Below are 15911 nucleotides of genomic sequence, written 5' to 3' on the forward strand. Positions count from 1 at the left end.
CCACGTCAGGCTCCACACTCAGCACCAGGTCTGCTTGTCCCTCTCCCTCTGCTCCTCCCCTCCCCCAAGTAAATAAATAAGTAAATAAATAAAATCTTAAAAAAAAAAAAGAAAATGAGAATTATTTTCTAACTTTTCTGCCTCAAAATGAAGATTATATAAAAATAAGCTTTATCTTCTTACTTTCATACTTAGAGTTACTGATTTTATTTTGTCAGTGCTGGATAATTTACAGACTTATTATAATGGAAGGTTTTCACATAAGATAAGGAATGCCAAAGCCCGGATGTAAACACTATTGATTATAAAGTGCTGTTCAGATGAGATGACACTTGAGTATTTACATCAACCATTACGGTCTCTCGGCCTTAATCTGTGGCTTGTTTCAAATAATTGGCCTAAAGTTTTAAGTATCAAACTACAGGAAGCTATCTTGTGCTTTTATGAGCAGTCACTGGCACTGAATCTACATCACTTAAATGCAGATTGGACTAAGGACTTAAAAACTTATAAAATGTTTGAAAAACAGTCTTTTTGTGTGTCAGTGTTTCTCTCTGCCAGTAAGAAAAGCAGAACAGTTTGATTTTAGAAACCCAGGTTTCACTTTTTGTTGGTTGTTCCAGCTGTGTTCCAGATTACGGAAACAGAACAATTTGAATTTAAAAATAGAAATTAGATGGGGATTATTTAATGGATAAGATTTTTCAAAGAGTGTGTTTAGATAGTAAACCCACCTTTTGCATTTATCATACAATGTTTGCTTATAAAAAAGTAATTACCCACAACTTTTTGGACACATTTATAAATACTGAGTTGTGTTTTACGTTGTTAGTCTTGTGACTTTTTAGAAAAGGCAGTTGGCCGCTCATGTGGAGCAAGATTTATGCTTGGATTGTAGTTGAATTTTTGCCTGAATTCTTATCTACTAAATTTAAATTAAAAAAAAAATTGTCCCCTGAATCAGTTGGCATGTTTTGAAACCTAAAATATTCTGTGATTGCTCTGACTTTTTTTTTTCTTAGTTTTGAGTTTTCCCATCATCAGTTAGCTTTTGGTTGAATTCACCCTCACAGTGTAGTCTTTCATATTATTTTCTTTTATAGAGGAATTGTATGCACCTTGAGCAGATAAATACTTCATAACTAGAGGTTTGTTATTGTCAGATTGGCTCTCCTTAGATCTCCCCCTAGGAGTTGGTGCCATGGTGAAAAAATCTGTGTTTGATTATTTTCTTGAAATTCTCTTTCTCTTCGGAATTTTGATGTTTTTAGGAATTAAATCAAAGGTGGATGAGCTGAAAGCAGCCTATGACAGAGAGGAGTCTCCAAATTTGGAAGAATATGAGCCTAACACCGTAGCCAGTTTGTTGAAGCAGTATTTACGAGACCTTCCGGAGAATCTGCTTACCAAAGAGCTGATGCCTCGCTTTGAGGAGGCTTGTGGGAGGAGCACAGAGAGCGAGAAGGTGCAGGAATTCCAGCGCCTGCTCAAAGAACTGCCAGAATGTAACTATCTTCTGATTTCTTGGCTGATCGTGCACATGGACCATGTTATCGCGAAGGAACTGGAAACAAAAATGAATATACAGAACATTTCTATAGTGCTCAGCCCAACCGTTCAGGTACATGGCCTTCTCTGCCCACATGCCCTCTGATGCTGACCCTGAGGAGTGTTGGAGACATTTTCTGTTGCTGAGTCGCATACAAAGCAATTAACCAGCAAATGTAGACAATAGATTAGCCTGAATATTGGTCTTTTTCTTTCAGAATATGGACAGTGTCATCATATGACCAGCATGTAGCTTTGTAATTTGAGTGTTGTACAGTCTTTGCTGTGGGTTTCTAAACCAGTTTCTGATGACAGTGATCCGTCATGAATAGAGGAGGAGCCCATGGTACACACAGTTACAGAGTTCATCTATAGAATTTTAAAGATTTCATTTATTTTTTCAAATAGCATTATTGCTTCATTATATCATGTCCACATATCAGACTCAGGCACAAAGGGGCCTAACATCATTTGGTTTGGTCAGAGATTTAACCTGGTGATTTCATTCATGAAGATAGATCCTAGGGAAGGGTGTTAGAGAAATTTAATCTGAGGAGGCATTTAGAGAACTGGATAGTGTGTTAATTGGTGTCTCTTTACAACATAAATAGTTGGCCTTCATTTATTGCTGCTCACTTGGTGCTGGCACAGAGCATATATTTTCCTTCCCTTAGAATTATTGATATTTTATTGAGGCCAGACACCAAAGACAAAAAAATGAAGTAATGTTTGTATTTTTATTTTAAGCTCTCTTTTTGGCCAATATACTAGGTTTTTGTCAGCCATTGTTATAATGCACTGGTGTAAGAGTGTCTTTTCTTACACTTTCATTGTTCATTGATTGTGTTTTGGAAGTAAAATGTTTCTCAGATTTCAGTTTGATCATTCAGACTAGTCAGGATTTCAGAATTTGGTAAATATGACATTGTTACTTGATATTACTATAACAGGACAATAATTTCATAGAAGGTTCAAGTGTATTGTAAGTTTTAGGTAGAGAGTAATTAATGTCCCGATCTCCTAGCATATGAACATCATATTTAAACACTGGCTGTGCAGATGTGCCCAGAAGGCGTTCGTTTCTGGAGTGAGGGTTCTTGTACTCAGCCCAGCTTGACAACTGCAAGTGCTCGTACTTCCTTCATATTCCTCAGTGGATCCACTTGTGTGTTTTAAAAGGTCTCAGAATAACTTGAGAATAAAGAATATAAGATTTTTTAAATCAGTAATATTATATTGCTAAAAAAGAAGAAATTGATGGTCAGCGACTTTTACATCCTTTTTCCTGTCCTTTTTTCTCCCCAGTTCCTTATGGTGCTTGAATACATGACTGAACTCCTACTACTTTTCCATTCTTTTCTTTCAATTGGCCACTAATTAGCAAGCATGTCTGCTCACTACTGAGGAAAACCGTCGTTCCCATGTCTAGGATTAAAGGATGTACTATGCAACAGACACAAATTAAATGAAATGATAATTTGAATAGGTTTTTTTTTTTTGCAAATCTTTTTATTTATTTTTTCTTAGATTAGCAATCGTGTCCTATATGTGTTTTTCACACATGTGCAAGAGCTCTTTGGAAATGTGATACTAAAGCAAGTGACAAAACCTCTTCGATGGTCTAACATGGCCACTATGCCCACACTGCCAGAGACCCAGGAGAACATCAAGGAGGAGATCAGAAGACAGGTGTGTGTGCTCAGCCCCACGCTTCAGCCCTAAAGAGCCTACCTTTGCTCTGACCCTTTTGGATGATTATGATGATTGACAGTGATGATTAGGAGGAGGAGTTCTTGTTCACTGTGTGTCTGGAATTATGTTAGACACATTATTCATGGCACACCAAAGGCAGAAATTTCTCTCTGGCACTGTTTCATGCCAATGAAGTCATAATATTGTAGAAAGAACACAAGTTTTGAAATCAAAAGACCTGGCTTTAAGTTCTTCCTAGGCTTCTAATTAGCTGACTCATTTTTAGGCAAATTGCTTAAACTCTGTAAACCTTGGTGATCCCATTTTAAAATGGGTCATTTCATGGTTTGATGTGAAGATTATTACTGTAGATGAGATAATGCTGCCAGGCACGTTGTCAGGAGTCCAAAAATGTTAGCTTATCTGAACAAAGTTGCTGTTACCAGCCATATTTTACTGCTAAAAAGAAATTTGGGGAAATTAAATAACTGACTCTGTGCCACATGGTTACTGAACTATAGAACCGGGATTTGACCCCAAATCCTGTGCTTTTCCATTGTGCTACTTTGATAGAAGAAATAGTTCATTTGGTTGTTTGTGTGTTTAGCAAAACTGATTAAGAAATTCAAGACTGAGAAATCTACTTATATTTGATGATTATTACGTCTTTTATTTGCATACATGTTATCAAATTCCTGTTTGGTTTTCTTTCCTTTATCTACTCTGAGCTCCCATTATTAATTGTTGATGTGTTGTGGGAAGGGATATGAACAAACTGTTACTGAACCAATGTAAATTAATGATGAGAACCCAGTGCCCATGCAAAAAACAATTTTTCAATCATATGCTTGAAAAAATAATTCATGCCATTATTTCATTCCCTTAATGATAATTGAAAGATAGTTGGTTGTACATCTTTAGAAATGCATGTAGTTTTATTTTAAAATGATAAGACATGGGACACCACTCAGTGTGGTATTTTGTTTTCTAGGAGTTTCTTTTGAATTGTTTACATCGAGATCTGCAGGCTGGGATAAAGGATTTATCTAAAGAAGAAAGATTATGGGAAGTACAAAGAATTTTGACAGCCCTCAAAAGGAAACTGAGAGAAGCTAAAAGACAAGTGAGTAAATTTGTTATTTTGGTATATCATGTTTATAATGGAATATAAACCGAATGCATTGGAATTTTTTTATGTACTATTTTAAGTTAGGTTTTTTTTTTTAGATTTTATTTATTTATTTGACAGAGACACAGCTAGAGAGGGAACACAAGCAGGGGGAGTGGAAGAGGGAGAAGCAGGCTTCCTGCCTAGCAGGGAGCCCGATATGGGGCTCAATCCTAGGACACTGGGACCATGACCCGAGCCGAAGGCAGATGCCTAATGACTGAGCCACCCAGGTGCCCCTAAGTTAGTTTCTTTTGTAAACACAATATATACATGTTTTCTGAAGTGAAGTTCCCTGGTGGATATTTATTTGCTTGAATGTTCCCTTTAATGATTGTCGATCCTTCAGTTTGGTATCAGGGAAATGTTTAATTTAGAAAGTTTTTTACTTTTTTATTTTAAAGATTTTATTTATTTATTTGAGAGAGAGAGAGAGAGAAACAGCATGAGGGGGAGAGGGTCAGAGGGAGAAGCAGGCTCCCCGCTGAGCCAGGACTCCGGGATCATGACCTGAGCTGAAGGCAGTTGCTTAACCAACTGAGCCACCCAGGTGCCTGGGGTTTTTTTACTTTTTAAATTAATTAATTAATTGATATTTTGTGTTGTATTGTAATCAGTACTTTCATAATCTACTTGATACACATCTGACCAGTAAGAACCTTTTAAGTGGCTCCAGTGTTCTGACACGCACTCATCATTTTTTGAGGTTTCCTTTCTTTCTGGCACGACAGAATGTTCCACGTTCATCTTGTATTTTTTCTACCCCCAGCCCTGAAGTTGGACGTTTCTCCAAGGAGCCTTGGTTCCTTTCAGTATTGAAATCAAAATCTGGGTACTCAGGTGTGCTCACTACTACTATAGTAGCAGGGTCCCAGGCCCTCAGTGAACATGGGTGGAAAATAAACACACAGAGAATATTAAAGTTATGAAAGACAAAGAGTGACGAACTATTCCAAATTAAAAAACACTACACAGACACAACTAAGTACAATAAATGGCCCTTGTGTTGGATCCTGGACAATTTGAAGAAGCGTTATGAAAGACACTTGGGATAACTGATGAAACACGCTGGACTAGAAAACTGGGCCAGTCTTAAAATGTTCTGATTTTGATAATTGTACCACGGTTAATATGAGCATGTCTGTTCTTTAAAAAATCTACATTAAAATATTTAGGTACAGGGGCACCTGAGTGGCTCAGTCGGGTAAGTGTCTGACTCTTGATTTCAGCTCAAGGTTATGACGATCTCAGGGTTGTGAGATCGAGTCCCCTGTCAGGCTCTGCGCTGGGTGTGGAACCTGCTTAAGATTCTCTTTTGCCCTCCCTCTCTCTCTGCCCCTCTCCCCCGCTTGCACTCTTTCAAAAAAAAGTAACAAAGTTAAAATGTTAAAGTGCATGTTTGAAGAGAAGATGCACAAACAATAAAGGGGCAAAATGTAAACTTTTGAATCTGTTGAGCATAATGGGGAATCACTATACTATACTTGTAATTTAAGTAAACTCTCTGCCCAGCGTGGGGCTTGAACTCATGACTTTGAGATCAAGAGTGGCATGCTCTACTGACCGAGCCGGCCAGGTGCCCCTTAAATGATACCAAAATAACAAAAATAAAAAGCTTAAGAAGCATCTTACAGACTAAAGGTCTGCCTAAAACGTAGACTATCTCTGCAGGTATTGACTCAGTTCACTGAGATGACCTAGCTCTGGCCTTGTTAATGTTTGAACCATGATAATTTAGTAGATAAATGTGCAAGTCATGGTTTTATCAATGAAAAGGGACATTTTCTTAATTCAAGAATAAAACCAGAACAACCTATATTAACTTTCTTAAAGCTTTACGCCCAACGTAGGGCTTAAACTTACAACCTGGAGATCAGAGAGAGGCATGCTCTACCAACCGAACCAGCCAGGTGCCCCTATAGTAACATCTTCAGTGGCATCAAAGAAGGGGCGCCTAAGTGGTGTGGTCAGTTAAGCATCTGACTTTTGGCTTTGGTTTCGGCTCAGATCCTGATCTCAGGGTTATGAGATCTAGCCCTGCGTCAGGCTCTGAGCTCAGCCAGAGTCTGCTTAAGACTCTCACTCTCCCTCGGCCCCTCCTTCCCACTCTCTCTAAAATAAATAAATCTTTAATGGCATCAAAGAAATATATATATATATATATATAAGCACCTACATTTTGCTATAGGCAAAGGCAGTTTTGGGGGGTTAGTAACTGAAAGTAGTTTTATACAGCTGCTAAATTTCATCCTAATATGGAATCTCTCCAGAAAGTTGGTTTTTTAAAAAATTAAACATGATTTTACTGAAAGATGTTTTGTCATTTCCTGCTTGGTTGTACTTGTAAACAGAAGCAGTTGGATAGTGAGACATTTCAGAGATGGCTGGGGAATTTGAGGCCTTTGAGTCAGCTCTTTGGAAACACAAAGAAGTACTGAAGATTAGGAGGAATTTTATTCGCCTAATAATAGGAAGACTAGCATGTGACTCCTGCTAGTTTGGGGTACACGAGTTAGACTTTTGATCTCTTCTGGCTTAGTGTGTGTTGCTTGGCTTTGGCACTCTTGAGTTGCTCAGCCACACCAAGGCTAAGATCTCAGACCTCAGTGCCAGGCCCCGAATATTACTTCCAAGGAACATTAGCATTTATTAGCCTGGGAGAGTGTGATCATTGGGGTGTGCTAACAGACAAAGACAAGCCCATGTGTTTATGTTGCTTTGAGGTTAGAGATTTGCATTTATGTGGAGGTTAGCTTCGTCAGAAAGGAAACATTCATGGGGTTTTTACACATGCACTCCAGGACTGGCAGACTAGCAAAAGCCTTTGTGTATTTTTCTTCATTCTTTTCTCCTGCTTACCAGATTAGCTATCTTTTGCTTCCTATGCCTCTTGTCATTATTGTTCCCTTCATGCTTCAGCCTGGAATCAGCGACTGACCGACCAGCCCTCATGGTTGTAAATGTTAACCATATGGCATTACCCACCAGACTTTAAATGAAGGGTCTCTGACCTATGAGAGGGATAACGTATGTTTGGTTTTCATTACTCTTACTTTGCTTCTCTCTTGGATAAAGGAGTTGTGACAGAGCAGAGTCGTTATAGAAAGGGATAGATTTCCTTTACCAGTTTTCTTTATGCTATCTTCTTATACCTGCTCATTCATTCATAAATTTTCAAAAGGTTCTGTCAAGTTGACTTCAACTTTGAGGAATAAATTACTTTTATTTTTTTTATCTCCCCCCCCATGCCCATCCAGGAATAAATTATTTTTAAAGATAGAAGTAATATGATTCATTATAGAAAAACCACAAGATCATGTCAATAGATGCAGAAAAGCATTTAGCAGAATTCAACACTTATTCATGATAAAAGCTCTCAGCAAATGTCATTCTCAGCCTGATATAGGGTGTCTATGAAAAAAATCTATGATTAATATTGTACATAATGGTGAAAGTCTGAATGCTTTCTCCTAAGATTGAGTATACAAGGCAAGGATTTCTGCTTTCACCACTCTGTTCAACATTTTACTGGAGGTTCATTCTAGCTAGTACAATAAAGCAAGGGAAACAGGTATACGGATTGGAAAGAAGAAAGTCTTTATACATAGACTACATGACTGTCTACATATAAAATCCTTAGGAATCTATAAAAAAATTAACAAGTGAATTTAGCAAGGTCGTGGGATACAAGATTAGATACACAGAAGTCTGTTGTATATCTTGATATTAGCAATGAGCAGTTGGATACTGGACCTAAAAAGAAAAATAAAGACCTAAATAAATGGAGTGATGTATCAATATTTTTAAGATGTTAGGTATTCTCAAATTGATCTGTGGAGTCAATCCCAATCAAAATCTCAACAGGTGTTTTTTGTGGAAATTAACAAACTCTTCTAAAACTTACATGGAGGGTGCCTGGGTGGCTCAGTTGGTTAAGCGACTGCCTTCGGCTCAGATCATGATCCTGGAGTCCCGGGATCGAGTCCCACATCGGGCTCCCTGCTCAGCAGGGAGTCTGCTTCTCCCTCTGACCCTCTCCCCTCTCATGCTCTCTCTCATTCTCTCTCTCAAATAAATAAATAAAAACTTAAAAAAAATAAAAAAAAACTTATATGGAAATACAAATGATCTAAACGACTGTGGAAAAAAACCAACATTGGAGGATTCATACTATCTGATTTTAAGACTTACTATTCAGCTACAGTAACCAAGACAGTAGATATTTTATAAAAGTAGACATATAGAATAGGAAGTCCAGAAGTAGACCCACACCATATATGGACAATTAATTTTCAACAAAGGTGATAAGACAATTCAGTAGGGAAGGATTTTCTTTTTAATAGTGCTGGAACAACTGGATATCTGTATGCCAAAAAAGAAAAACCAAAACAAAACCTTGACTCTTTCCACAAGGCATATACAAAAATTAACTCAAAATGAATCATATGTTAAGACCTAAAAAAAAAAACTTCCAGAAGAAAACGTAGAAGATCTTACTGACTTTGGCTTAGGCAGCGATTTCTTAAATAGGACACAATACCCATGAACTGTAAAAGAAAAATTTGTTAGGGTGCCTGGGTGGCTAAGTCAGTTAAGGGTCCTGGGATCGAGCCCTGTGTCAGGCTCCCTCCTCATGGTCATGCACTTGCTCTCTCTCTCTGTCTCTCTCTCTTGCAAAAATAAAATCTTAAAAAAAAAAGATTTGTTAGAGATTACATTTTATCAGCGTGCTAAAACATGTTCTTCAAAAGACACTGTTAAGAAAATGAATATACAAATCAGAGGCTGTGACAAGATATTTTGCAGAACACATACCTCATAAAGGACTCGAATATTTAAAAAACTTATAACTTAAGACAATTCAATTTTTTTTTTTTTTAGACTTCATTTTTTTTGAAGCAGATTTAGGTTCATGGCAAAATTGAGAGGAAGGTACATATATATATTCTACTCTCCCACCAGAGTATGGTACATTTGTTAAAATAATAATTCAGTTTTAAAAAGGTAAAAAAGTTGAACAGGCACTTTACGAAAATCATGTACAGAAGGCAAATAAGCACACGTAAAGATGCTCAACATCATTAGTCATTAAAAAGATACAAATTGAAATCACAATGAGATACCACTACACACCACCGAGAATGACTAAAATTAAAAATACCAGGTGTTGGGGCACATGGGCGGCTCCATCAGTTAAGCATCTGACTCTTGATTTTGGCTCAGGTCATGATCTTGGGGTCATGAGATAGAGCCCCGTATTGGGCTCCGTGCTGGGTGTCTAGCCTGCTTGGAATTCTCTCTCACTCCCTCTGCCCCTCTCCCTGCTCTCTCTCTCTCTCTCTCTCTCTCTCTCCCTCTCCCTGTCTAAAAAAAGTAAATAAAAATAAAAATCCCAGGTGTTGACAAGAACATGGGGCAACTGGAACTCTCATTGTTGCTCTTGGTAATGCAAAATGGTATAGTAATTTTGGAAAACAGTTTGGCAGTTTCTTATAAAGTTAAACATACCGTTACCATATGACCAAGCAATCCCACTTTTAGGTATTTAAAAGAAGAAAGCACATACACACACAAAACATATCCGTGTGAAATGTTCATAACAGTTCTAGTTATAATAGCTCAAAATTAGGAACGACCCAAATGTCCATCAGCTGGTGAATGGATAAACAAATTGATGTATCATGGCACATTACTCAGCAAACTACTAATACAGACAACAAAATAGATGAATAGTAAAAGCATTATGTTCTGTGAAAGAAGCCACATAAAAAAGATTTCTTATGGATGGATTCAATTTATGTGAATCTCAAGGAAAGGCAAAACTATAGCAGTGGAAAATAGGTCAGTGGTTGCCAGGTGCCAGCAGATGGTGAGAGGCACTTTGGTGATGGAAGTGTTTATATCATGATTGTGGTGGTGGTTACTTGACTGTATTCATTTATCAAAATTAATCGTATACTTAAAACTGACACCCTCCAAAAAAAAAAAAAGTGTCACAGAAAGTAATTTTATATGGATGGGTTCTAGAAATCGTGAACACATTAACCAGAATTGCACATTTTTCGTGGTGCAGCCACAAACTAAGATCCACATGTTATTTTCCAAGCCCAGTTAACAAATTCTCCTCTATCCAGATAGTTCATCTGGCTGTTACTGTTACCTTTTCAACTATAGGAAATGAGAAGGAAACTTCTACATGGTGATGGTGTGAAATTGTTGGATATGTGTTACATTTGGGCTGACCAGTTTTTCATTTGTCTTACTTGACAGGAGTGCGAAACCAAGATTGCACAAGAGATTGCCAGTCTTTCAAAAGAGGATGTTTCCAAAGAAGAAATGAATGAAAATGAAGAAGTTATAAATATTCTCCTTGCTCAGGTAAGCTTAACTTTTTTTCTCTATTTTACAAGATCCTTTTTAAAAAATAAAAATTGTACATATTTGAAGTATGCAGCATGATTTGATAGACCTATATATACATAGTGAAGTGATTACTACAGTGAAGCTAATTAACATTGTCTTCTCATATAGTTACCTTTTTCTTCTGTGATGGGAGCACCTGAAATCCATTCCTTTAGTGTATTTCCAGTATTCAATACAGTATTATTAACTATAGTCATAGATAGTCTAGATCTCTGGACTTACTCATCCTTTGTAATTGCAACTTTGTACCTTTTGACCAACATCTCCCCATTTTCCCCATCCCCCAGCCTCTGGTAACCACTGTTCTGCTCTCTACTTCCATGAGTTCTACTTTTTTTTTCAAAGATTCCACCTAGAAGTGAGATCATACAATGTCTGTCTTCCTCTGGCTTATTTCACTTAGCACAGTGTCCTCCAGGTTTATCCATGTTAATCAGAAATGGCAGGATTTCCTTCTTTCTCATGGCTGAATAATACTCCTGTGTATATGTCTATAACACACCCCACATCTTCTTTATCAACTTGTGCATTGACCATTGGGTTGTTTTCGTATTTTGACTATTGTAAATAATGCTGCAGTGAACATGGCAGTGCAGGTTATCTCTTCAGTATCCTTTTCATTTCCTTTGGGTATAAACCCAGAGGTGGAATTGATGGATCATATGGTAGTTCTGTTTTTTGAGGAACTTCCATTCTGTTTTCCATAATGGCTGCATTCAGTTTACATTCCCACCAACTGTGTATAAGAGTTCCATTTTCTCTACATCCTTGCCAACAGTTGTTACCTTTTTTTTAATAATAGCCATCCTAATAGTTGTGAGGTAATATCTCATTATGGTTTTGATTTGCATTTTCCTGATAATAAGTGATGTTGAGCATCATTTGAGATATCTACTGGTCATTTGTAGGTCTTCTGTTTAGAAATGCCTATTCAGGTCCTTTGCCTATTTTTGAATTGGGTTGGTTGTGTTCTACCTGTTGAATTGGTTGCATTATTTATAAATTTTGGATATTCACCCCTTATCTCACACATGGTTTGCAGATATTTTCTTCCATTCCATAGGGTGTCTCTGCACTCTGTTGATGTTTTCCTTTGCTCTGCAGAAGCTTTTTAATTTTATGCCATCCCATTTGTCTATTTTTTGCTTTAGTTGCCTGCTTTCTGGGTCATATCTAAAAATTCATTGTCTAGACCAGTGTCAATGGACCTTTTCCTTATGTTTTTTTCTAATAGTTACATGGTTTAGGTTTTATATTTAAATCTTTTTTTTAATTATGTTAATCACCATACATTACATCATTAGTTTTTGATGTAGTGTTCCATGATTCATTATTTGTGTATAACACCCAGTGCTCCATGCAGAACGTGCCCTCTTTAATACCCATCACCAGGCTAACCCATCCCCCCACCCCCGTCCCCTCTAGAACCCTCAGTTTGTTTTTCAGAGTCCATTGTCTCTCATGGTTCATCTCCCCCTCCGATTTCCCCCCCTTCATTCCTCCCCTCCTGCTATCTTTTTTTTTTTTTTAACATATAATGTATTATTTGTTTCAGAGGTACAGATCTGTGATTCAACAGTCTTGCACAATTCACAGCGCTCACCATAGCACATACCTTCCCCAGTGTCTGTCACCCAGCCACCCCATCTCTCCCACCCCCCACCACTCCAGCAACCCTCACTTTGTTTCCGGAGATTAAGAACTCATATCAGTGAGGTCATATGATACATGTCTTTCTCTGATTGACTTATTTCAAAAGCTCAGCATACCACTCTCCAGTTTTATCCATGTCATTGCAAATGGCAAGATTTTATTCCTTTTGATGGCTGCATAATATTCCATCGTATATACACACCATATCTACTTTATCCATTCATTGGGTTGATGGACATCTTGGCTCTTTCCACAGTTTGGCTATTGTGGACATTGCTGCTATAAACATTGGGGTGCACGTACCCCTTCGGATCCCTATATTTGTATCTTTGGGGTAAATACCCAGTAGTGCAATTGTTGGGTTGTAGGGTAGCTCTATTTTCAACTTTTTGAGGAACCTCCATACTGTTTTCCAGAGTGGCTGCACGAGCTTGCATTCCCACCAACAGTGTAGGAGGGTTCCCCTTTCTCTGCATGCCCGCCAACATCTCTTGTTTCCTGACTTGTTAATTTTAGCCATTCTGACTGGCGTGAGGTGGTATCTCCTGGAGGTTTTGATTTGGATTTCCCTGATGCCAAGCAATGTTGAGCACTTTGTCATGTGTCTGTTGGCCATTTGGATGTCTTCTTTGGAAAAATGTCTGTTCATGTCTTCTGCCCATTTCTTGATTGGATCATTTGTTCTTTGGGTGTTGAGTTTAACAAGTTCTTTATAGATTTTGGATACTGACCCTTTATCTGATATGTCATTTGCAAATATTTTCTCTCATTTTGTCGGTTGTCTTTTGGTTTTGTTGACTGTTTCTTTTGCTGTGCAAAAGCTTTTTATCTTGATGAGGTCCCAATAGTTCATTTTTGCCCTTGCTTCCCTTGCCTTTGGTGATGTTTCTAGGAAGAAGCTGCTGCGGGTGGGCGCCTGGGTGGCTCAGTTGGTTAAGCGACTGCCTTCGGCTCAGGTCGTGATCCTGGAGTCCCGGGATCTAGTCCCACATCGGGCTCCCTGCTCAGCGGGGAGTCTGCTTCTCTCTCTGACCCTCTTCCCTCTGGTGCTCTCTCTCTCTCATTCTCTCTCTCTCAAAAAAAAAAAAAAATCTTAAAAAAGAAAAGTTGCTGCGGGTGAGGTCAAAGAGGTTGCTGCCTGTGTTCTCCTTTAGGATTTTGATGGACTCCTGTCTCACATTTAGGTCTTTCAACCATTTGGAGTCTATTTTTGTGTGTGGTGTAAGGAAATGGTCCAGTTTCATTCTTCTGCATGTGGCTATCCAATTTTCCCAACACCATTTGTTGAAGAGACTGTCTTTTTTCCATTGGACATTCTTTCCTGCTTTGTCGAAGATGAGTTGACTATAGAGTTGAGCCCATTTCTGGGCTCTCTATTCTGTTCCATTGATCTATGTGTTTTTGTGCCAGTACCAAACTGTCTTGATGATTACAGCTTTGTAATAGACCTTGAAGTCCGGAATTGTGATGCCGCCAGCTTTGCTTTTCTTTTTCAACATTCCTCTGGCTATTCGGGGTCTTTTCTGGTTCCATACAAATTTTAGGATTACTTCCATTTCTTTGAAAAAAGTGGATGGTATTTTGATGGGGATCGCATTGAATGTGTAGATTCCTCTAGGTAGTACTGACATCGTCACAATATTTGTTCTTCCAATCGATGAGCATGGAACGTTTTTCCATTCCTGTGTGTCTCCTCAATTTCTTTCATGAGTATTTTATAGTTTTCTGAGTAAGATTCTTTCCATCTTTGGTTAGATTTATTTCTAGGTATCTTATGGTTTTGGGTACAATTGTAAATGGGATCGACTCCTTAATTTCTCTTTCTTCTGTCTCATTGTTGGTGTATAGAGATGCAACTGATTTCTCTGTATGAATTTTATATCCTGCCACGTTACTGAATTCCTGTATGAGGTCTAGCAGTTTTGGGGTGGAGTAGTTTGGGTTTTCCACATAAAGTATCATATCATCTGCAAAGAGTGAGAGTTTGATTTCTTCTTTGCCGATTTGGATGCCTTTTATTTCCTTTTGTTGTCTGATTGCTGTGGCTAGGACTTCTAATACTATGTTGAATAGCAGTGGTGATAGTGGACATCCCTCCCGTGTTCCTGACCTTAGGGGGAAAGCTCTCAGTTTTTGCCCATTGAGAATGATATTTGCTGTAGGTTTTTCATAGATGGCCTTTATGATATTGAGGTATGTACCCTCTATCCCTATACTCTGAAGAGTTTTGATCAAGAAAGGATGCTGTACTTTGTCAGATGCTTTTTCTGCATCTATTGAGAGGATCATATGGTTCTTGTTCTTTCTTTTATTAACATAGTGTATCACGTTGATTGATTTGCAGATGTTGAACCAACCTTGCTGCCCAGGAATAAATCCCACTTGGTCGTGGTGAATAATCCTTTTAATGTACTCTTTGACCCTATTGGCTAGGATTTTGGTGAGAATTTTTGATGAACACCCATGTTCATCAAGGATATTGGTCTGTAATTCTCCTTTTTGATGGGGTCTTTGTCTGGTTTGAGGATCAAGGTAATGGTGGCCTCATAAAACGAGTTTGGAAGTTTTCCTTCCATTTCTATTTTTTGGAACAGTTTCAGAAGGATAGGTATTGGGTGCCTGGGTGGCTCAGTCGTTAAGCGTCTGCCTTCAGCTCAGGTCATGATCCCAGTGTCCTGGGATCGAGTCCCACATTGGGCTCCCTGCTAGGTGGGAGGCCTGGTTCTCCCTCTCCCACTCCTGCTGCTTGTGTTCCTCCTCTCTCTGTCTCTGTCTCTGTCAAATAAATAAATAAAATCTTAAAAAAAAAAAGGATAGATATTAATTCTTCTTTAAATGTTTGGTAGAATTCCCCTGGGAAACCATCTGGCCCTGGGCTTTTGTTTGTTGGGAGATTTTTGGTGACTGCTTCAAATTCCTTAGTGGTTATAGATCTGTTCAGGTTTTCTGTTTCTTCCTGGTTAAGTTTTGGTAGTTGATACATCTCTAGGAATGCATCCATTTCTTCCAGATTATCTAATCTGCTGGCATATAGTTGTTCTTATAATTGTTTGTATTTCTTTGGTGTTGGTTGTGATCTCTCCTCTTTCATTCATGATTTTGTTGATTTGGGTCCTTTTTCTTTTCTTTTTGATAAGTCTGGCCAGGGGTTTATCAATCTTGTTAATTCTTTCAAAGAACCAGCTCCTAGTCTCATTGATCTGTTCTGTTCTTTTGGTTTCTATTTCATTGATTTCTGCTCTGATCTTTATTATTTCTCTTCTCCTGTTGGATTTAGGCTTTATTTGCTATTCTTTCTCCAGATCCTTTAGGTGTAGGTTTAGGTTATGTATCTGAGACCTTTCTTGTTTCTTGAGAAAGGCTTGTATTGCTATATACTTTCCTCTTAGGACTGCCTTTGCTGCATCCGAGAGAGTTTGAACAGTTG

At 38.2% G+C, this 15911-nt stretch overlaps 1 protein-coding gene across 3 annotated transcripts in view; it reads left to right on the forward strand.

The window, feature by feature from the left end:
* RALBP1 (ralA binding protein 1) overlaps positions 1 to 15911 on the forward strand; it is a 65622-nt gene that overhangs the window by 37970 nt on the left and 11741 nt on the right. For all 3 annotated transcript variants that reach the window (XM_088019713.1, XM_088019712.1, XM_028123924.2), the window contains 4 exons: positions 1272 to 1621; positions 3076 to 3237; positions 4232 to 4363; positions 10679 to 10786. In XM_088019713.1, coding sequence (XP_087875839.1) covers positions 1272 to 1621; positions 3076 to 3237; positions 4232 to 4363; positions 10679 to 10786 — 752 coding nt within the window. The remainder of the gene's footprint in view (positions 1 to 1271; positions 1622 to 3075; positions 3238 to 4231; positions 4364 to 10678; positions 10787 to 15911) is intronic.

The sequence above is a fragment of the Eumetopias jubatus genome, unplaced genomic scaffold (genome assembly GCF_037043125.1).
Source record: "Eumetopias jubatus isolate StellerSeaLion01/CBP00866 unplaced genomic scaffold, mEumJub1_p1.0 scaffold_16, whole genome shotgun sequence".
In the NCBI taxonomy this organism is placed as follows: Eukaryota; Metazoa; Chordata; class Mammalia; order Carnivora; family Otariidae; genus Eumetopias; species Eumetopias jubatus.